The sequence below is a fragment of the Myripristis murdjan genome, chromosome 11 (genome assembly GCF_902150065.1).
Source record: "Myripristis murdjan chromosome 11, fMyrMur1.1, whole genome shotgun sequence".
NCBI classification, from domain to species: domain Eukaryota; kingdom Metazoa; phylum Chordata; class Actinopteri; order Holocentriformes; family Holocentridae; genus Myripristis; species Myripristis murdjan.
Window position 1 is genome coordinate 27201961 of NC_043990.1, and position 24139 is coordinate 27226099.

Genomic DNA, 24139 nt, shown 5'->3' on the forward strand with positions numbered 1-24139 from the left:
CTATTGGCCAGACATTTGAGCCATATTGACGACGGTGGCGTATGCTGCATTCGCGCCGCATCCGAGCGAGCGCAAGGCGACGGGGTGACATCTCGCCGCTGCAACTCGGAGGCACTCACGCGGGTTGACTTCGCCGGAATGCCCGCCTCCCGCATTATTTTTATTAAATGAGTTTCATAATCACCCGGAATTGAATGGCAGCAGATATTCCTCGCTTTTCAAAAAGTAGATTTGAAGGTTGTTTATGTGATTTTAACATAATTTTGACTTTGATTACCTTGAACTGCTGCCATTTTTGCCGTATGTGTTGAAACCCCTCGGCATTCCGTAACACGAAATGGAAAACACTGTGGCCAAGTAATTCCCACATGCCCTAAATACAACTGCCATTAGGCACCGTGAATGCTTTTTCCAAGCTCCTGTTTACTTTAAATTCAATGCAACATGATTGCAGCATTCCATTCGCTCGTTTTTTTTTTTTTTTTCATTTTTGACACAAACAGAAAAAAGTTGATGATCTTTCTTTTGCACTACAGAAAGATTTGCTCGAGTACAAACCCAGGGCTGTATGAAGTCAATGTCAGAATGTGGTAGGCGTTTAAAAGTTTTGTTCGAGCCGGGATAAAAGTGGATTTTGCTTTCTACAAAGCGGCAGCGGATTTCTACTTGTTCCAGAATATATTGGCTTACAAGGCTGCTTTATGCTTTGTCAGGAGGCAGGAGTACTGCTCTTTGCGTTTTTACTTTTGGTAGGGTCTTTATTTGGGAAGAAACTAACTGTGACCTCGGGCACTCTTGTATTTGGTTAGTAAAGGGATGTGCAATCTCTCTTGTGCCCACCAATGCTGATATCTCATATCCTCCTCCTGTCTTTAATTTAGTATAAACAGAATGAACACTTCTGAGAGACACTACTCTGTATTGCTCTTGAAAATCAACTTAATGTTTGATTTAAATCTCAAAGACAAAGAAATGAAGCTTTGGGTTAGTTCGGGCAGAAAGTGTGAAGCCATGCACGCCACATAAGAACATCGTCAAACTCCAGTCACCTCTGTTGGGTCCAAATTGTAACAAGTGTTTCTCAGTGGCTGTCTATGATCAGACAAACAAACCATGTGACATAGTAGTCCAGTAATTTTAGGCCAAAACTGGGGTCAACCTAGGACAAATTGCAAGAGAAGCAAACTCATCTGATTTTGGATCCTCAGTTTGTCCTGAGTGAGGGAAAAAAAAGTCCCAAGGAATCCCATTGGTGGAAAGTTTTGAAAATCACCAATTTATGACCACAAATTACCAAAAAACACTGTTTTTAACACACAGGGGAAAGGAGTTCAAAATTTTACTTTCAGATATCACTATAAAAATGCACAAGTTGATTACACACACAAAGACAAGAAAAAAGTCAATTACAAGTTCTTTGAATTATTCTGTTTACACATGCATATCACACATTATCTGATTTGATATGCGCTAATAAGGAATATAAGGAATAAATGCCAGAACAGTGAATTACAAGGTTACTATATATATAGTAACCTTGTAATTCACTGTTCTGGCATTTATTCCTTATATTCCTTATTACAAGGTTACTATATATATAGTAACCTTGTAATTCACTGTTCTGGCATTTATTCCTTATATTCCTTATTAGTGCATATCAAATCAGATAATGTGTGATATGCATGTGTAAACAGAATAATTCAAAGAACTTGTAATTGACTTTTTTTCTTGTCTTTGTGTGTGTAATCAACTTGTGAATTTTTATAGTGATATCTGAAAGTAAAATTTTGAACTCCTTTCCCCTGTGTGTTAAAAACAGTGTTTTTTGGTAATTTGTGGTCATAAATTGGTGATTTTCAAAACTTTCCACCAATGGGATTCCTTGGGACTTTTTTTCCCTCACTCAGGACAAACTGAGGATCCAAAATCAGATGAGTTTGCTTCTCTTGCAATTTGTCCTAGGTTTTTTCATAAAATGACTGGACTAGCAACATTACCAAAGCTAAAAAAAGCTTGTTAGCATGTCGGTACACAATACCTAGATTTTCGCTGTCATCATCGTCTAAGCCATGCCTGCAGTTCCTCAAAGTAAACTGATTGGTATGGCTGTTTTGTGGATTCCATTAGCGCTTTGGTTTGATGTTGTTTTGTAAGTCAAGCTAAAATGAACCCGTGAGGCTGAAACGCCCGACAGATGATGCCCCGTCTTACCCAGGCAGAGTTGGACTGGTTGAGCTGGTTGAGCATGACCACCGAGGTGCAGCCGTAGTCGTACACAAGTCTCCAGAAGTCGGTGGTGGTGCCGGGCAAGGGGTGCGGCGTCACCACGAAGGCGGCGGGTCGAAGGAAGCTGTCGGTGAGCGCGGCGTTGATGTAGTTGTTGCCCTCGCCCTCGGTGGTGACCAGGAAGGCCAGGGCGCGGTCGGGCGGCAGCACGTCCATGCTGCGGTTCTTCTCGCGGTTCCTGGGCATCAGGGAAATGCTGCACTCCTCCACATCCAGGTGAGGAGTCACCGAGTTCAAAGTCTGACGGATGAAGAGACAGGAGGGAGGCGTCGAGTGAAGAAGTGAGAAAAAGTGTGTGCATGACGGATAATTAGAAAACTTGGCATATGTGTGTGTGTGTGTGTATTAGAGAATGTGTGCACAGATGGTGAGATGGTGAGATAAAGAGAAAGACTGTGATAAGAGGAGGCAGACGAGGCGAAACAGAAATGTGATCAAAGAGAGATGGACAGAGGCAATGATAACATTCTCCACTCAAACGCCCCAACTGTCAATACTTGACAAGCAAAAATATCTGAAATCATTTCCGGGAAACTTTAAAACACATCTGTTATCAGTCAAAACCACCAAGAGACGTAATGGATAAAAACACACTTAGTGCAATCTCATACATTATGAATAAGCATATTATGAAGCTCTGGAAATTGAAATGGGAGGGAAAATTGAAGTGATTATCTAACTTGCTTCATATTGTGAACGACTCCCCATTGGTTTTGACAAAATGAATAGAACATTCGAGCTCGTTACTGTGATATTGCATCTAGGCTACATGTTGCAATTATGAGGGGCGATCTTATTGGACTAGGCATATGAGTGGCACTAAAAGAAAGTAATTGTGCTGCGTGTAGAGATGGGAATTTGTAATTATTCTGGCCAAAGGTCACCAATCATTACCATCATTAAACTGGCTGGCAAACTGCAGAATACATCTAACCAAACGAGGCAAGACCATTAAAAAAAGATTAATGCATAGACTTGGTCAGCCCCAAATCTAAAACTTTGCTGCTTCCTAACATCTATCATCCAAATGCATGAAATCTAGCTTCAGGGATGATAATTAGGCCGAAACAGTGAGTATACTTTGTGTGTGTCCTTGTATATCTATCCCTAGGAGGATTAACTGTTCTAGGATGGAAAAGGTCCTAAAGTGCAGACCTTTTGCAGCTCCTCACTGCTACAAAGAGTTTGTCTGGGATGGGGCCACGCTTAAGGTTAAAATTAGGTTTTGCTTATAATAAGAGTAAAAAAAAAAAAAAAAATCTGCGCTCCTTGTGGATCTTTTCTTTGCCTGTTCAACCATGGTGGCTGACCACTGCTCATGCTAACTAACCAGTTCTTCTTTGTTTATTCAAAAAAAGAAAAAAGAAAAAACCCTGAAATGTATGGGCAGTAGAATTTTCCCTGGTGGAGACCTTCTGGCAGAGGTGGGACCAAGTCATTGGTCACAAGTAAGTCTCAAGTCTTTGCCCTCAAGTCCCAAGTCAAGTGTCAAGTCAAGACAGGCAAGTCCCGAGTCAAGTCCCAAGTCAAGACTGACAAGTCTCAAGTCAAGTCCCAAGTCCTACAGTTTGAGTTTCAAGTCCTTTCGAGTCCTTTTAAAAACAGAGTAATAAACATATCATGTATGCTTTCAAAATCTGTATTTATTTATAAAAATGTGTTTTGTTTTTTTTTTGTTTTTTTTTTTGTTTGTTTTTTGCTCCATTCTTATTTTGTTACTGTCTTCTAATTTAACAAAACACACTACCTGGGAAAACCTTTTTGATCCTGCAGTCATAAAATCAAATTGTAAAGCAGAATCAACGTCTGGTAATGTAATGTAAGTAATGTAAATTAAATAATGTAAGTAATGTAAATTACTTATCAAACAGACCTAACAATTCAGCTACCAATGAATGAGCAGTAGTATGCATGTGATAACACAGATTAAAAAATAAGCCGAAGTGATACCTCTTCTCTGAATAGACAAGCTAAGCCAGTGTGCTGCTGTTAGCCAGTGAAAATAGAGCGGAGTGGCAACTCTTCACTTTGTTAGACAATCTATGTCAGAGCGCTGCTGTAGACTGGAAAGTTTCCCTTTTTGGCTCGTGCGGTGCCGGTGCAGCTGTTATTATGTCAAATTCCACGTTAAAAATAGATTCTGTTTTATTTGGCTAATTCCGCGATTCCATGATCGATAAGTTGGATGCTCCAAATGCTAACTGTTAGCCTCCTGCCACTGAGGTGGACTTCCCCCCAGCTAACATTCATAAAAATAACCGCCTTGATCCACTCATGGGAAATGAAATATTATCAAGCTTAATAAACTGGGTGAATCAGTGAATCAGAGAACACATGTAGTGGTGAGGATTGATGTTGGTGTTAATGGGTAAGGAGATAAAAGTGATAAATCAATGAGCATCATAAGAACAGTAACATGGAAGCGTGTGTGTTTGTGGGTGTGTTACCTGGAACTCCTCTCTGAGCTGCGAGGTGTTACTCTGAGAGTCCACCTTCAACATCTCCTTATAGGTGAGAGCAAACTCATTAACCGGGATGGCAGTCTCTCCGCACAGACAAGCCTCCAGGATGGCATCATGGATGAACACATACTGCTCCTGGGAGACAAGGCAGGGAGAGAAAACCCACCAATTTACAGACTAACACTAAAGCCCTCCATGCACTTATAAGCTCCATAAGTGTTAATTGCCCACTTGGGAAGAACAATATTGAATTTAATTACTGCTGTTGAATGTTGACTAATAATCGTAACTGTCAACATTCCTCACATTGCCCTGCCCACACTCAGGCATCGCTTCGAAGCAGCAAATTGTCTATAAATGGGGGAAATTTGCAGGAAAACACATCAGAAGAGCCAAACACTGCCCACACATAATATTTAAATAAAGTCATATGCTGTGCAATTAACAAGGGAATTTGTTTTGACACTCAACCAAACAAAGGATCAAAGAGGTGAGGGTACATTCATAATTTCAGGGACATGAAATCGTCCCTATTCCACATCTTTCCAGTTTATTCATAATTTTTAAATGTATTTTGTCATTGCCTTCATCTGACAGACCACATCCAGCTGAAAGGTGAAAAGGTGAAATTAAAAGGAGAGAAATACCATTGTTTCATTAATAAGGAAACATAAGAAGGAGAAACGAAGAGGCTAATTTTTATGGCTAGTAAACAGACGCTTGATAATTGTAATTCAGGTCTGTCTCCTACTTGGTTGAAGACCAAACAATTCACACTCGCCAAAGTGCAGTTTAAAGAAGAAGCTATGATGATTTCATGCCCACAGCTGGTGAACATAGTTTTGTTTTTGTTTAGTTTTTAAATTTCAGATATCTGCCCAGAGGAATAAACCAAGTGCCAAATAGGAGGATTTTACTTACTTTTTTAAAAAAATTTAACTGCTCGGTGATGCTTTTTGTGAATACTTCATTGCACTGCGAAAACCTACTTTTTAAGTCATTTAATCTCACATTCAGTCGTAAAACTCCTCCTCGGCTTAAAATAAGCGAGGCAGATCAGCCCGCTGGGATCAAGAAAAGGATGTTTGATTCAATAAAATTCTGGAAAGCAGTTGATTAGCACTGGAAACAAATGGGATCATTTTATCCGACTGGTGGATTTTTTTCTCCTGACTGAATATGTGGCTGATTCACTTGTCGGGATGGAGATTTTTTTGCGGTGCCTAGGTAATGTACCCCAGAGTTTCCTCTACCACTGAACAGGTGAGGTGAGGTCATAAAGTTTCTTTTATTAACGTGTGTTTCAGTGAGCGTCCCGTGATGTCTACATATTGTTTCAGTGGCATTTCCTGCTGTGGGAATCAAATCTGCGACCTTCCCGTCACCAGCCTCAGCGAGCGCGCCCTCCCACTCACTTCCGTCTGGATCATGTTGATGCGTCGGGAGCAGAGGGTCTTGACACAGTTGTAGATGTCCACCACTCCCTCACACTCGGCCATATCCAGCATGACGTCCAGCACGATGTAGCAGCCGGTCCTCCCTGCCCCCATGCTGGCACAGTGGACAGAAGACACGGACAAGCTTCAACACACCACCGCCGCTCGGGACAGATTCACGATCAAAGTACTTTATCCAAAGTCAAATATGATAAAAGGCTTTGTTCTGGAAATACAGAGAGGAACTATAATCATCAATATGTTCTTGGCGGCGTAAAAAAAAAGTCCCAGTTCAGGCACTCTGGGAGGTTTGAAAGTTAAAAAGCCTTTAATTGGTGGGCCAAGACATTCTGAAACACCTACTCGAGCCCGACACCATGATGAAGGCATGTGTAGGTGTTTTTGAATGTCTCAGCCCTTTCCAATTAGGGGCTTTGTAACTTTCAGGCTTGTATGAGACTTGGATTTTTTTATGCCACAAGAAGACATCTGTGGTTACATTTACTTTCTTTCTTTCTGCCTCCCTGTCTTTCTTTCCTTCAGCTGCAGTTCTGGGCACATTTTGTTGTTTGGTGGTGTATTTTTGTTGTTCACGTGGAAAACTGCCCATGCATAGATGACGTGACTTAATATTCAGATAGTTCCAGCACTGCTACAATAGTTTGACAGCAGAAAATCTTTGGGCAATCTAAAATGCCAACAATAACCGTCAGCTTTTGGCACAAGATTCAAAGAAATGGGCTTCTCTCTAGAGCCACCAGTATTAGAGAGAGAAATCCAAAGAGATGCCAATTTCTCTGCTAACAATAGCTTCAGCACACCAGAATGCAATGCAGTCACAGCTTGCACCTTTGTGTATTTGCCGTCGGTGGTGGTGTGTGGAATCCAACGCCCAATTTACGGGCACGGCATGTGATGGCTTTGCTCTCTGTCTGTGCACTAACTGAACTGAAATGGCAACCTGAAATTAAAATAGCTGAGGCACATTGTTGGAAAGTGAGTGCACCAAAAAGACCCAGTAAATGGCAACAATCCAAGGCGCAGCTCACATTGATCAGCTCTAACAGCGCGAGCGCATCCGAGGGTGGATTTTCCTCGACTGACAAAACCTGCAACATGTTTGAGGCGAGTGTTCCAGAGGCGGGACGGAGCGTGTGCGCTTTACCTGCAGTGGACCACCACAGGCCCGGCGTCAGGGGGGGTGGAGGCCTTGACCCGGCGCAGGAAGGCCAGCAGGCCGGTGGCATGGTAAGGCACGCCATGCTCAGGCCAAGAGGTGAAGTGGAACTGGCACACCTCGTGTTTGGCAGGGTAGCCTCTCTACAAGAAACAATTAGACAGATGCAATGAGATGCTTATCGCCACATGAAAGGGCCCGCTTGGACCAGCGCCACAAATAGAAAGCAATTAAGCCGTCAGGTGACAAAGCTAAGAACGAACTGGGATATGAGAGACGGCGTCACAGATGCGCACGACTTTTTGGTATGCAGGCACAGAGGCAGAGGCAGTATCCAGAGGGTTCAGGTAAAAATAAAGTGAGAGGATGACTCACCCTCTCCATGGCAAAGGTGCGCACGGTGTACTCTGCGAGTGTTTCTGTCTTCAGCAGCGTTATCTTAATGTCGCCGTAGAGCTCGCTGTCATCAGGCCAGTACTTACAGCACTTCATCTAGACAAATTACAAACAGGATCAGCCCGGGAACGTCCACGGGTCCACAGCTGCACTCTGCTGTACTTTAAATATTCAGCACATTAACACTGTTTAAGAACACATATGCCTGTTTTAGAGTCTTCAAGTTGAATTCCCTTACACTGTAAGATCCTGTTAGGGTGACAACATCATGTGGAAGTATATATATTAAACACACAACAGGCAGAAGAAGGTGCATCCACAACTTACAGAGACAAACAGAACAGATTTTCTGCAACCTCTGAGACAAAAGCGATGCATTCATGGGGTTCAGCCAACGGCGTGATGGAGGATCTTGGGAATTTTTTTTTTTTTTTTTTTTTGAATTTGTTGGATGCTAACAGTGCTAATTTTTACGCTAGAAACGCACATCACCAGGCTTTGAGAATTTACACTTTTCAACACTATAAATCCAATGATCTAAACCTATTATGAGCCCTTCAGAATACATGAGCTTTACACACTTGCACCTTGCAAAAAAAAAAAGAAAAAAAAAAAAAAAAGAGAAAAAAAGGTAAGTAAAAATACACTCGACAGCGCTTGCAACCTTCACCACAACCACATTTTACGTTTGGCGCTATGGCTTGGCTTTCGATCAGATATTTAGGGGCTTTTGTAAGATTTTACATTTCAAGGTTTTACTTTTAAAATCAGTATGAAATGGCATTTTGAGAGCCCTTTGCATGGATGTATTTGTTTCATTCATGCAATGCATTTCCTGGAGAGAAAGGCAGGCTGATTTGAGTGTTTTTATTGACTGAATTTTTTTTCCATGCTGCAATGGTTGAGCGTGATGTCACCATTGAAGATAAACCATTTTCCAAGCTGCAGAAGTTATAAGATTTCGATATAGAAATCAAAATGTAGTAAAATCTTTGACGTTTATTACTGAATAACTGAAACATCTTTTTTCATTTCATTGTGACTTTATCTTTGTTTACACTTTGTTCCTCCTTCTGGAAACTGGCAGCAGGCTGTACACAAGATAACAGTGATGCTCTCTGTTCTGAGCCAGTTCATCATCCATGCCCCCACAGTTAAGTTTTTAAGATACTAGTTGTTTTCTTTTCTGTTGATGCAGTGGTTTGTGTGGAGTCAGTGTTTTCCTCTACTGTGCGATGCATGGTGTCAACATTTCCCGCAGCTTCAGGCGGCGGATTCACTTCTTTTCTGAACACTGATGAGCCGATTTGTTCACTTTTTCTTGCTCAGAATGCACTGGAGAGAAAGGTCTACGGATCGCCCACGGTGGCCTGCAGGGGATCATTCTTATGTGAACATTTGACAAACCAACAAAACAAAAAATGGGAATAGGCTGAGATACAAAAAGGGCGCTCCTAATTATTTCCTCCACTCCTAATTTTTTGCCCCCTCATTTTTAATTTCACAGACATCTTATTAAGTTTGAAAGGCAATTTTATGCCTCTAGCCCCTGGCAGATTGTGACCCTAATTGACACTAATTTAGCTATTTCACTTGTGCTGCTAATATATAACAGTATAGATACCTTTCTATGTAAGATTATTTCTTTTTTTTCTTTTTTTTATTTATTTATTTTTTTTAATAGACATCAACAGCAAAGCAGAGGCTTGCTTGGCTGTAGAAAGGTGCTCAGAAATCTGGCCTTTTTTGTTTTTGTTTTTGTACTTCTGTCCTTTCAAAAAGAAAAAAAAAACAGTTTCCAACAGTTTTAAACCATCAGACAGAGGGCATTTTGGCGGGTTGCCATTTTTCAAGGGCAGTTTTAGGATTAGGTGAGGATTAAAGCAAAAGTGACCTTTGGTAGAGTGTTGGGTTGTATAGTTGCCTGGGGCGTGATGATGGCGAAATATCCTCTAATTCTGGGCTACTAATCCAGAATACTATATTTGTGTCTTCCACAGTGTGGCAAAACAGCTCCCAAAATAACAAAATAACACTTTTAGCACATTAACACACTTGAGCAAAGTGCCAGTATAAAAAACAATAAAAATAATAATAAAAAAACAACAACAATCCATTTTTTGTGATTACAACTGTTTGTGTACGTACTATCGGGTTATTTCTTCCTGTTGAAAAATTATTATACAGAAGTTTCATGCAGATACTACCTGCCGGATCTACTTTCCAATTCAAATAGGACAATAACAAGAAAGTTTAATTTAATTTTAATTTAATTTCCTCAAAAACAGGTACCAGGACTGTTTTTTTTTTTTTTTTTTTTTTTTTTTAATTGGCATAACCTGCTTCTGTTGGCACTGATTTATGCACTAAAAGTGTTTTGAATTTTGTGAGCTTTTTTTGCTATAGCAGTGAATAGAGACAGAAATCCAGTATTGTGGATTAGCAGCCCAGGGGAGCACAGAGCAGCTAATGAGGAGATTTCACCAGCATGTGGACTTAAGATCACATGCTAGTAACCACACAACCCACACCCTACCAAAGTTCAATTTTGCTTAAAATCTAGATTAAGAAAATTCTACATATAACCTTTTATAAACTTGGAATACTCTTGTGCTCAGTAGTATGAATAATATGTGAGCTACCTGAGATGTTCACACAAAATACTGTGCCAGAGGGCCTGCTGCACGGTATGTTGCAACAGCAGCCTGCAATATTCAACAGAGGGACTGGGAATAGAACATGGACAGAGAGTGTCCTCCACAGGCCTTCATATACATCACAAATTTGACCTTGGAGCTCTGCCACCAAAGCAACGAGTGATCTCTCACAACCAGACACAGCCAGCCATCCCCCTCCCGTTAGTGGCTCCTCAGATGTATAAGCCAAAAATGATAAAGGGAGTTCCACAGATACATTCCCCCCCCCTCCATCCATCTTCACATGTGAGAGGAGAGGTCACGGGACAAAGGGAAGAGAAACCTACCCTGCCCACTTCCACCAGCTTGGTGATCATAACAATACTGAAGCAGTTCTCCTGCCAAACCATCCGCCAGAAGTCATAGATCATCTCCTGCTTGGGACCTGCGGAGGAGGTGATATACAGTGGAGGAGGTGGGAGGAGGGAGAAAAAACAGAGAGAAGGAGGATGTGCGGGGTGGAGAGATGAGCCATAAGTCAGAGCAAATAGCAGCAATAACCATCAATGTACAGGCGCTGTGTAATCCATACCCGTGAATAGAGTAACAATGTGTCATTCATGAACTATTGCCCACTCTGTGTTCTCCTAATACCGGGAAGAAATGTCATTTCAATACACCCACAAATCCTCAGCTATTGTGCAAACAAAGCCCTGCGCAGCTCCTCGAAGGCAGCGGCAGCAGCTGACACAAATCATACACCCCCCCGGCAGCAGATGACACTTCCATTGATTTCATTACACTGTGGCGTTGATAATATCACAAGGTCCTCCTTCATATTGCTCCTGTGCCGCATGCGCTTCGTCCTTTTAATGAACAGCATGCCCATTCATTCCTACCTCTGCTTGACACCCACGCAGTTTGTTTAATAGGAATATTATCGTGTTTTCTATAACTGACCCAGATAACTTCTTCAAAGGAGGGCTGCACCTTACGATCCTAGGCGACAGGCTGCTATCGCTTTTCACTCTCGCTGTTGCATATCTCCCGCCGCAGCCATGGTTTTGTTTCTATTAAAGGGAAACAGCACCACGTAGGCGTGGAGGGGGCTTTGATCTCTGCAGATAGACTACAACATAATTAAATACAATCACGCATATAATTGCACTTGTGTTTTTTGTTTTTTTTTTTTTGTTTTCGCCACAGTTGTTTTAAGAGGTGAGTGTTTGACTACGCGCCCCATGGCAGACTTGGCAAGGCCCTGTGAAGGCTGAGCAGCACAACAGACGGAGGAGGAGGAACAACCTTGCTTGCCTTATTTAAAAAAAAAAAAAAAAAAAAAAAAAAAAAAAAAGCAGCTGTAGAGTCTGACAACTGTTTTCCCTTTTTCCAACAGCTAGACACCGAGGTTTACCGTTGTCATCTCCTGGTGAGCCGGTGCTAGCCTCTGTGGGTTTCAATGCGCAAACGTGGGCAGGCTACTTTAACCACCGCATACCCTCCTCTTCACAGGGTTATTCACCGCTCTCTCTCTCTCTCTCCTGTTTGGCAATCACTGCACCAGTTTCCATGTGTATAAGTGATATGAAATGTTAATTTTTCAGCAGCGGCGGCGGCGGCGGCGGCAGAAGCCAGTAATGCGTTGCCAGAGGGACAGGGCAGTCAGACGAGAGACGGATGATGCTCGATCCCAGCAGCTAAGTGAATCAGTATGCAGAGTGCAACATGCTGCTTCTTTGGACTCGGGCTTTTCAGAGTGCGCTTGGCATTTTCTCCTCCCCGTCCACCTCCTCCCACACCCTCATCTCTGGACATAATAGAGAGTTAGCCTAGAGCACCTGCTGCCTCCTACAGAGCCACAGCTGCCTTAAGCCTCATCTGAGCTCCAATGGATCAACCTCGACTCGCCTCTGCAGCCGACCGGCGAGGGTGCGCCGCATCTATATGCAAAACGTGTTTTTGTTCAGTGTGAGTATACAGTATGCGAGAGTGTGTGTGTGTGTGTGAGTGAGAGCGAGAGGACGAGAGGGGAGAGGGAGCATACGTACTGTACCTACACCCAGGGGCAGGAGTAATGAATTACACTTACTCTCGTTACTGCAGCTGGGTAGCTTTAAGCAGGCTTGTTTTAATTTTTTTTTTTTTTTTTTGTAAAAGTCAGTAAGTATCTTTTGACTGGAAACTGTGTTGAAATGCCTCCTGTTGATATTGGAGTTGAGCTTTTTTTTTTTCTTCTTCTAATTAAAAGAATCAATTTTAAATTCTGTGTCCTGTTGCCATTGCCTGGGCGAGATCACAGGTAGCCGCATTCTCTTTCTGTTCCACTTTTTGTTCCACTTTCCAGTCCAACTTTGCATGGGTAATTTCACTCCTCCTTTTGCTGAAGCACTTCCACCCTTTGCCGGTGCTCCATCCGGTATGTACAAAGGGTGTGCGAGCGAAATGGGAGAGGAACATTTTTGGAGGTTACTTTTCGTGAAGTGGCAGGACTGAGACCAAAGGGAAAGATGGAAGGAAATCAGAGGGGGATTACCCACTGAAAAACATATTCACTGAATAAATAGGATCAGAGCTCGGAGAGAATAAAGAGGGTGCCTCGCTATCTCTCTCTCTCTCTCTCTCCCTCCCTCCCTCTCTCTCTGTCTTTCTGTGTGTCACTTGGGGAATGCAGTCTATATAGCGTATCAAACTGACATCAGAGAGATGGTGTGCCACACATGCAGATGGCGGGGAGGAGAGACACTAAAGAACAACTTCACAGAGAGCGGCAGGCAGCGGTGTTACAGTGCAGATTGACTGACAGTTACAGTGAATTGTTCTGGGGACTGTCTGAGGGAGGTAGAGGAAAGCGATGGTTTGCGGTAGAACATCCAGATGTGAGCGTGATGTAACGCCGGCTCTGGAGCTGTTTACACATGAATGATTCAAAAAACTAATTTCAATATCGTTGTTTGTGCGGAGAACACAGCTCCTCGCACAAACACACGCCGCTGCTAGTGCACGGGTTATTCACGAGGCACTCACCTTGAGTGGCGATGAAGTGGTTCGATCGCTGGTAGCCCTGTATGACGTTGACAGACAAAGAGGGAAAAGAGAAGGAGGGGTGGGAAAGACGTTAATAATTGCAAAAATCACATTAGGAAGCGAGACTGTGGGACCTCTAGCTGTCATTCCGCCCTTCACATCAAAATCCTCTTCTCTCCCTCCATTTTGAGGATCAGGTCATTGCTTATTCATCCCTAAGCCATTTTTAATATCAGCAATCCACAAAAAATGTCTGCTCTGCATTGACCTGAACATATTTGAGAGAAGAAAAACTAATCTGTGCCGCCTGCGTGCAGTTATCCTCCTCTTAAAAACATAACAACACTTCCCAACAGCTAGATCCTTGAGATTGTTTGCTGCTGAGGCGCTGGGTTTCCTGTCTTTTGCTGAGGGATTTCACTTGAGTCATGGCGAAATGGCATTAATTCAGTTTTTTTTTTTTTTTTTTTTTTTTTTTTTTTCCGTCCTGTCTGTGTCTGCGCCAGGTCATTACATGCAGAGTGGGGAAGCTGCATTTCAAAGGCGGCCGGGGCCCGACAGTGCTTTGCATGCAGCCAGGGCCGCTGATCAAAGGTAGATTGACAGTGAGCGATCTTTGGCTCTGGGAGTAATTCTACCTGAGTGACACTGACAGATCTGGCTGTCTCCTTTCTGCCCGGCTCGGCATTAGTGCGGTTATGATACAGTGTGGACGGTCTGCGGGGCTATTAGCGGTGTCCCAGCCCTTCGCCGGCCGAGGCCCTTTATGGTGAATGCAAAGCAGTGCAGCAAGATAGATTCCCGGGGATTAAGCTCAGTGGCCCTCTCATCGCCCCCTGGGTAAAGCGATTGCAACAGGCGTATGTGGTATGCATGTAGGCACGCACACACGCCGCCCCAACACACACTGATACACACACTCACACTCACACTCACACACACACACACACACTATTCAACCGGGCAGGCGCACAAATTACATTCCATAACTGTCATGCCACAGAGGAAAGTTGAGATGGATGGCCATTGCTATGAAAGAGTGCAGCGACCCTCATTCCCATGAGCCTCTGTTGCTGAGCTTCCCTGGGCCAACCGGTTTCCTGTCTGTCACCTTGGCAACGACATTTCCCAGCAGCAGGCAAGCAGGAACACAAAACAAAACAAAACAAAAAAATATATGCATAGTCATCGCAGACATAGGTTAGCCGCAAAACAGTGGTGTAAAGTAACAAAGTAGAAATACTTCTTCAGCTACTGCACTTAAAGGACAATACCAGTGGTTTTTCCATGTTTAGTGCAGTATCTTCAAAATGTATATACTTCATGTTTCATGTTTCTGCTAATCTTTTCCCAAAGCATGCAGTCGTATTGTAAAACTGCGATATCATTTTTCCTATCTTTTATCCAACCATTGGTTTCCATTCATTCCACTAGAATATGAAAATGAACTTTCAGAGACTTCAAAATTTCTTCAAACTCGTATTCCATCAACATAATAAAGTCGTCCACATTAGTATTGCAAAAAGCAGCAGCACTGTTGTGGTTTGGTGACTTGAGATTGGGGTGCAGTGATATGGTCTCTCCACCAGGGAAAACAGTCCCTGGGAAACGTTTGCAGTCATCAGTTCTGTGGTTTATGAATATTGATGACTTTGTTAGCCACAGAAGCAGAACATTATAAGGTGGCTGTTTGAACCAAAAATTCAAATTTGAAAATGGAGGGATTTTGATTACATGTTGTGAGATGTTTAGTGCTCCTGCATGATTTGCAAAATGGTTTGTTACCGTGTAAAATGGGGGGAAATTACAGTAAATGGGGCAAACATTCAAAATCACTGGTATGGTCCTCTGTGTTTTTTTTTTTTTTTTAGAAATTTGTTCTTGAGTATTTATCTGTGTTTATTTTTACTTCTCTATATTCTGCAATACCTGCAGTAGCACGGCATTCATGGTGTAACCTCAGGCGAAATAAATGCTTTTAAGAAATTTCCCCCTATGGACTTTACTAAGGAAAAAAAGTATCCATTTTCCTGAGCAGACAACATAAACGCCATGCTGGCAAAATTTTATTGGTGGTACCCTGATGTCAAAGTTCCCCTGAACGCAGCGTGAGCAGAGCTTGGCTTGCTCTCTGCTTGCTGCTGACTACAAAAAGGTTTTGGGTTTTTTTTTAGTTTTCATTTCTAACTAAATCAAACTAAATCTTTGTATTTTCTCATGATCAACAAAATCAGCAAGCAACTATTTGAAGGCAAGGCCACTTAATTGTAAACTGTAGGTAAAAATATTTATTATATTGTATTTTTTTCTATAGAAGTTGGCATTCAATAGGTTTCAGTAAATATCCAAACAAAAATTGCTTGCTTTAATTGTACGTTTGAATACTTAAGTTCACTTAACACCAGATACTTGAGGACTTTTACCACTATAAATCACTATACTCTACAAGTATAGCGATTTTCACTTTTGCTTGAGTAGCTTTCAAACAAGGTATCTTTATTTTTACTTAGTATGAATTTTAATTATACTTTATACCTTTGGCCAGAAATAATGAATGTAAGAATAATTCTTGAATTCCAATTTATCTTGCCTGGGTAGCTTGATTTTCTGTACAATATGACCTGAAACAGCTGAAAGTCTGACCTCGGTGTGTGCACGGAGACGAAAACTAAAATCTGACAAGACCTCCATCCGTTGTATCTAAAAGATGAGCATTCAGAGTCTGACAAAAGAAGAAAAACATAAATCCCTGCACTCCCATGCACTGAGCTTTACTTTGCACTTGCCTTTGAACGTGGTTTACAGTGCCTGCTGTTTGACGGTGTGTCTGACCTCTGGCTTTGACACAACTTGTCTTGTATATAACTGATCTGACCTAGTCTACTCTCCTACGTAGCACACTATCAGGCTGTGTGTAGGAGAGCCTGATACTCAGCAGGTGAGTATCTGCCTACAGATGAAAGCGGAGAGGTAGACTGCTGCAGTCAGTTTGGGTAAATTAAACTCAGGGGAATAGCAATGGCTTCAGGCAGAAAGGCTCAGCAGCTCAAAGCGGAAAAGGGAAGGAGAGATCTGCTGTTGGAGGGAAGCCATGGAGGGCTGGCGGGGACACCGAGAGGGTGCAGGGTGAGATGGAAAGAGAAGAGAAGCAAGGTACTTACTTCCCTGTTTATCCGAATCTAAGAGATGCCAGAGTTTGAGAACGGCAGGAGGGAGAAAAGAGAAAGAGAGAGAGAGAGAGAGAGAAGGGAAGGAAGGAAGGAAGGAAACAAGAGCTAGTTATTGTGATTAAAGACCAGGAAGAGAGGGTAATGAAATGGTTAGAGAGAGTAGGCTGCACCAAGCTACCTGTGAAGAGAATAACATTCAAAACCCTCAAATTCCCATGCTTTCATGCAAAAAGCCAACCTCTTTTTATAGTAAGTGCAGTCATTTCTTTCAAAGCAACGAAAATCAGCCCGTTTTAACAAGCTCTAGTCAATGCTGTGTTCCCTCTGAAGAAAACAAGTGGTCCAACCACCTTTAGTGTATTTTTTGTCTTTATTTAGATTATGAGAAAACAGAGAGGAAGACAGAGCAATGAAAGCTCTGGTAGGATTTGATTCTCTGGTTGAGGGTCAAACCTGACTGACCACTCTTTTCCCCGTGCCAGTACATGAGATATAGCTATACTGTATACCATATAAGATAAAGCAGAACTAAAGGGACACCAAGATTTGTTTATGAAAAGTCAATACAAAAATTCTATGCAATTTTCACCCCCACTGTTTTTGCACAGTTCCTCTTCTCTTTATTCTATACAAACTGGAAACATAACACACATCACTTCCTGTGCAACAGTTGTTTTTTTTTTTTTTTTTTCTTTTTTCTTTTTTCACAAGAAAGCGCCACCTTTTACAACAGGAGATATAAAAGCTTAGTTGAATCACTGTTGCATTATCTCAATTAGTGCTAGAGAGTAGTACAATGGACATGGGCATGTAAAAACATCATGGATAATTTAAGGCCTTCCAGCCATGAAAAAGTTCTGTAAACCTACATGGAGGTGAGAAAAAGGAAGGAAGTGCTTTTCCTTTTGACCTTTGGAAAATGGCAATGGTCCATCTGTTCCAACCCATGAATCATTTGGAATCATTTTACTGCAGCGTGGCTGGCCAGGGGTCCTGCCATGACATGCAGGCAGCGCTGCAGACAGCGCGCTTAATGACGCCAAGGTCCTTGGAGTGCTCATCCTAATGGAGCCTTCATGGAGCACTAAGGGGGATGAAAGTGGCCAGGCACTACACTGTGAGCTTTGACGTTAAGCACTCTCCTTTAACCATGTCCACCCACGTCCGCTGACTCAGCCATCCACTACAAATCCAGCCCTTACGGTCCACTCTTTCGGTTCCATTCCTTTTTGTTAAACAGACAATAGAGAAACAAAAGGGAGTACTGCAGCGTTCAGGGAGCACAACAACTCACGCTTACCCGTGCTTGATTTCCACAGCCCGTACTGAGTGCTTCAGCAGGCTGTGCCAAAAATGGAGGTGAGATTGTTAAGAGAGGTTTTCACAGTCACCTTTCAATGACCCACGCTTTATGACGGAGCAGCAGCTACCCTGTATTGCGCCTGTATTCAAGGAAAAAGTAGACCCAGTAGGTCCAATCTAACACAATGTTGCCAAGATAGGATCTGGCAGGAGTGTGAGTCGCTTGCTGGGACTAGAGAGGCTTCCTGAGATACTCACTCGAGCTGAACCGCAGGTGAGTTCAAAATAACTGAAAGCAGATGAAAGGATCAGCCATGTTATATTGGGTCCGATTGCTGTGCAGTGTCGCCCCGGAAAAGCATTTGGGTGAGCTATGAGGCATGGTGCTCCTAGCTTAGGGGCTCTTGGAGGATCTTTGGAGTTGCTGCGATGAAATCTCACCTCAGAGCTTGTGTGTGCTAGCATGTGTAGATACAGTGCGATGCTGAGCAGGGTAGTCACTAAATGACAATCCAGTCGGGGCAACAGGGAGCTTGACACTTGCCCAGGCGTCCTTTGTTCAAGTGCGGAGTCAACACACAAACACTAAAGGAAGACTACTGGGAGCAGCTTGTGTAGGTAACCCTCCAGAGTGGGTGGAATTTCATTGAAAATTTGAACTCGAACAGCTCAAACAGCACCGACCTCCCCCACACCCCTCCTACCCTCATGCTCCGATGTCAGTGCAATGGTGGAATAGGAACTGGCGAGCAGCCCTCCGTCTCTGCCATTCAAGTTTCTTTGGTGATGGGAATCAACCCTAACCCGTGTTAGGGTTAGGGTTGATTCTAATTTGGGGTTAGGGTTGATTTTAATTTCACTATACAACCTGTTGTATAATGACAAATAAACTTCCTTGTATCCTTGTATCCTTGTGGTGCATTATTATGAATCCCACAAGAGTTCTCGGCAGGATATGCCCCCACAGTGGAGGTTAGGGTTATAATTGGGTGAGGACCTACGTCAACTGTGTTTTAGCAAATGGGCAACGAGCCAGCAAATTCCACGTTTAATCACAGCATTTGTGGCTGTACCTTGCCGAACCCTCAAGTGGGATCCATAATAATGTCTGCACTGTGTGTGTGCACTAAACATGATTGGAGTGAGGTAGCAGCGTTTGATTTGGTTGTTTGATTTTAACAGATTATAACAAATGAGATTACAGCCCCAGGGGGATGACTGGATTTTTTGTTCTCCGTGCATTTAGTTGGGCTTGGACCCTCTGTATCATGATGGTTTGTCGAAATTGTGAGGGGAAAAGGTTATCTACACAAGCCACAAGCTTTATGACAGAGATACAGGATCAGCAAAGAAGAAGGTCAGGGGGAAGGAGGGGAAGGAGGAGGCACAATAGACATCAGGTGACTTACATCTATGTAGTTGGCATTGACATAATCCGAGCTCGGGTCTGCCAGCAGGGAGTGCAGCTTGACTCGATGGCGATCATCTGGAATGCACAAAAATGGAGTATTCATCAATGACGTAATCGCCAGACCAGTGTGTTTGCTTGTTTGTTTACTGGCCTGATATTGGACTTTTAATAAAAACTAAATATGAGCCAATCAATGTCAACAACTTCCAATATGATGGATGTGAGGATATGACTTTATTCAACAGCTTCTGGGTGTCAGGCTGTAAAAACCTACAATGAAACTTGCCTCACCTTGCTTTAAGGAGCTGTTAGGTCATAAATCTTCAGTAAAAGCATTTCAGGACAGTTTTAGTGCCCCATTATGGACTAAAGGTTGTTTCAGAGGCTTTTCCAACCAGGCGAGAATACAACTTTGAAAGAAACACTGAATACATGTAAGTTCTGGCACGAAAATGATAAAATTAAGACATTAATTATCAGCATAGTGTCTACTACTGGAAGATTAATTCCTAAATATCGTTATCTGCCTTCAAATTTCCACCTCGGTCAACACTTAGTACTTCCATTATAACAGAGTTGCTGTTTTGTTCCAGAAATTGCGACAGAATTAACAACCACCATTTCATGGTGAATAACAATTGTGACTGGGTTGCATTGACGGTTTCATGAAATATGTGCCGGTCTCATTAAAAATGTAATGTCTTGTGAATACAGAAAGCTACTTAATGTAAGGTTTACTGTAGCTGAAAGACAGAAACGCAGCCAAGTAATTATTGTGTGCAGTTTTCCTCCATATAAGTTGTCTAAACTGCTTAAGTTGCTATTTGCCCCTACTACGCACTGAGGAAATCAATATGGACGAACTTACGGCTAAGCAGGCTATCATGCCTTCCTTTAGTCTTGTCCTTCTTTTTGGTGACATCCCAGCCATCGAAAAAACTCTGCAAAGAAAGGCGAGTTCACAAAAGGAGTTAAGACATTACGTGTAAGACCAGGGACAATATGCTTTTGATTTTCTCTCGAAAAGCACAAAGGAAAAAACTTAGCTAATGCATTAAAGTGTTACCCTGAGGTTGTCTGAGTAACTTCACCATTATAACATCTTGGCAAGCCATCAACAGACATCTGCCACAACATAGCGAGGAGAGACTGAGGCTCGGAGATGACACACACACGGCATTGAGAGATGGCTGTGGCCTTGAGAAAGGAGGAGGGAGCCTGCTGGATTCATTCTCATTCTAGACACAGTGTGAAACCCGCCGCCTGAAGAACCCTTCGCTCTGTAATACCTCGGTGTTAAAGTGCTAAATTTGTGACAGCTGTTTATGACACCCATCTACCAAATCTGCTGGTGCGGAGAGACGAGTCATTGAATCTAAATCAACATTATGGGCGATAGAAGAGGAGGGGGGAGAAAAAAAAAAAAGAACACAAAAAAAACACAAATATGATCTCAATTGTGAATGCATGCACGCCCTGGCTTGAGCTGTGTCAGATTCTGTCGCATGTTAAGTCGGCCTGATCTCCCTGCTGCATCGGTGGGCACATTCCGGCTCTCGTACCACAGCGAGCTAAGACCTTCATCAGCAGCGCACCAATCCCTACCGGGCGACGGGGCCAAATTGGGCCCACCTGAGGCCCCGGCCAAGCCAAGGAGAGCATGCTGATCAGGGGATTACATCTGCCAGTGGATCCTATGCAGGTAAAGCCTGATCTAATCCTGTTTAACAAGCCACTCTCGCCTGCTTTTGTCCATCGTCTCCTTGTCTTAGAGTCTCACCGGCATCCCGCATCCCTTTCACAGACCTTTACTTTATTCAGCAATACAGCTTTATGTCATCAGCATGCAACACTAATCATCCCACATCGTGACACTGAGCGCTCAGCTATGGATTGGTTTCAGTTTGTTTGTTCATTCATCTATCACCCGCGATACCTCAGACACCATGCATTGGATTTTTATGACACTTCACCACAGTGATGAGGCATTTTCAAAATTACAGCGATAGGCGCATGAGCCGTGCTACATTATTCCTTCATTTGTCCATGTGTCAGATCGGATACACCGGTGGGTTTCAAAGTGCGGTCCTGGGATCCCCATCGGGCCTTGAGGGCCTTAGAGGGGGTCCTCAGCAGAATGACAAACAGTTTCGTTTTGCTATAACTCACTAGAAACTGTTAAAATACAAATGTACAGTTGTTGTTATTGTGATGATTTTAACATTATGCTTTAATCTCAACACTTTGAATGTATTTATCAGTGTTCAAGTATGACACCTAATCATTTCAATAGTTGAAACAAAGCAGGGTGTGTTTTCATATCAGTGTTCCTAGGGCAAAACCACTTCAAATGGGGGCCTGCGGTCAACTCAGGGGAACAGAATGTGGAAAACTGATACACTACCAATCCCATTTTGATGAAACTCGGGGAAATTATAAGTATCATCACTGTGTTCCAAAATGTTCAAATTTACACTGATTGGACCAAGGGGTGCAGTGCAATTTCAGGCTAGCTCAGGGTGACCTATTTGCCAGTGATTAGCTCAGAGGGGGTCAGTGAATACACTGATTGGACCATCATTCATTCATTTGTCCGCTGGTCACGCACAATGTGTTGGACACCACTGATCAGATCATTGATCACTCCACCACTGTTTTCTGCATCATTTTCAGAATCTCCGGATTGCCCCTAGGAGTGCGATACGATTTCAGGCCAACACAAGGTGATTTGCCAGTGACTGGCCCCGGGCGTCTGCATCACTCGTAAGGGACAACATGTTTACTGTTGCCTTGTTTATGTAGTGGCTCTTACTCAAAGTCACATACCAGATGTTTGCTTCCCAGTACAGCACACACTCTACCCACACCAAGGGCCTGTGTCATTCACAACCCCCCGCAATGCCTTGCAACAGGTCTGATCAATGGTAGCAGCATGACCCTGTGGGAAATAAGGGTTATGAAGTCTGACAGCAGTGTGCACACTGATCCCCTTCATCTTGTTTATTTCTCCAGGCGATGGGGAGCCAGACAGAGAAGTGAAAAAGCGACCCATATATTGATTTTGGGAGGGGAAATTTGTTGGCCCCTAAGGGGATAGCTTAATGAATCGAAAAGTGCATCTGGATTCCTGCAGGTGGAGGTGCAAAAAAGACTTATCGCCACTGGCTGATGTAGAGGACTTGATAGTGAAGTTCAAAGAAACCTAAAAGAAGTTACTTTAAAAATCCTAATTAGTCCACACAGCGCCAGGAGTTCAGTAGAGCTGCATTATCTCTGTAATGGAGATGAAATGTAAAAAAAGCATTTCATTGCTCACTCATGAATATTAAAACGTCCAGTTGAGCCTTCACTGAGTAGACAGAGGATGTCTGCAGTATTACAGAGAGTGCACTGGCTCTACCGACAAGAAGAAAATAAGGAATGCCATTTCCAGCGTATTGTTAGTATCTTTTACTTTCCCACATAGAATCAGGCTGTTGTAGACATTAACTCTTCAAAACTCAGGAGCCTGTGGGGCAGGGGTCGGATGGAATTTTAACATTTCCAAATATATTTTATTTTTTTTTAAAGAAATTTATGGCTAATTTTAGGGTAATTGTATGATATTTTCTGCCAAATTTCTCTTATTAGTTTTATTTTCATTGCATTCAGATTTGAGGGTAATGTGGTAATTTTATGATAATTTTCCTATAATGTTTTTGGAAGAAATCATGTAAATTTCAGGTTTCAGTGGGTCAAATTTCCTGTCAAAAGAAAGTCACAAGTTTGAGCCTTGCGAGTGGCACCCGTCCTGCTGCTCTTAAAAACTGAGGCTAGTCCTGCTCACCTCCTCACTGCAGGTGGCTTTGGATGTGCAATCGCTGACTCACAATCACACTTCTCTCAACTAACCCCCGCCACCCCCTCCACCCCCTCCACCCCCCTTACCTCATACTCCTGTTTGAAGCCATATCCCTCAGCAGTCTTCATCTGGTTGATATGTTGGAGGAGGTCAGCCACCCGCACGGCCGGATGGAGCTGACCTGTGTGATAAGGCGAGCTTTTCCTCCGACAGTGGCGGCGGGGCGAGCCCCCCAGCAAGCTGCTCGACTCGTTCACCGAGCTGCGCTGCTCATCTGCGCACACACACAGACACACAGGCAGCCACAGTGTTAGCAAACATTTCAAAATGCTGACGTTATGATGTGATGTGCTAACTGACAGAGATCCTGTTCTTTTTATTAATGTATGTCTCAACTCTGCCGACTGAACAGTCTGGAGGGCAGCTCAAGGAAAAAAAAAAAAAAAAAAAAGTCAGCATTTCTACAGAGACATGACTGCTGACTGGCACTGTAGAATATTCAAACAGACAAGAGATTTCTCTGTTGAGAGCACCTTATGGTCTGGCCAAACAGATTGGAGACATGCATTGAAGTAAACATGACTGAAGGTCAGAGAGGAAGCAGCCTCGTCTCTCCAGACTCTTTCCCAGAGGACCCATGTGTTATTGCTGTCTTACTTCGAGTGTTGCAGCCGTGAGCGTCCATGAAGGAGTGGGCCATCCTCTCATCCTGCTGAAGGGTGCTCTGCTCCGTCATGCTGCAGTCCAAGGAGCTCAGCTTCCGGCTCTTCTCCTGCCGATAGGACATGGCCGCCTTGTTGATGGCCACCTTCTTCCTACTGTAGCGATACAGGCAGAGAGGAGAGGGAGGAGACAGAGTGTAGAGAGGGGCAAGGAGCAATAATAGAAAAAAGGACAGCAGAGAAAGGGCAGAGTGAGAGAGAGACAGGCAAAAGAGATAAGGGAGAAAGGGAAAGGAGGGCAGGCGAGGAGATGAGAAATTGGACGGAAGGGAAAAA

The 24139-nt window shown here is 43.1% G+C and overlaps 1 protein-coding gene across 1 annotated transcript in view; it reads right to left on the reverse strand.

The window, feature by feature from the left end:
• ptprua (protein tyrosine phosphatase receptor type Ua) overlaps positions 1–24139 on the reverse strand; it is a 131801-nt gene that overhangs the window by 11584 nt on the left and 96078 nt on the right. Inside the window, 12 exon segments of the mRNA XM_030062985.1 lie at positions 2212–2526; positions 4734–4883; positions 6164–6299; positions 7350–7504; positions 7737–7853; positions 10741–10838; positions 13418–13454; positions 16579–16596; positions 19299–19375; positions 20169–20241; positions 23228–23415; positions 23799–23959. Coding sequence (XP_029918845.1) covers positions 2212–2526; positions 4734–4883; positions 6164–6299; positions 7350–7504; positions 7737–7853; positions 10741–10838; positions 13418–13454; positions 16579–16596; positions 19299–19375; positions 20169–20241; positions 23228–23415; positions 23799–23959 — 1525 coding nt within the window.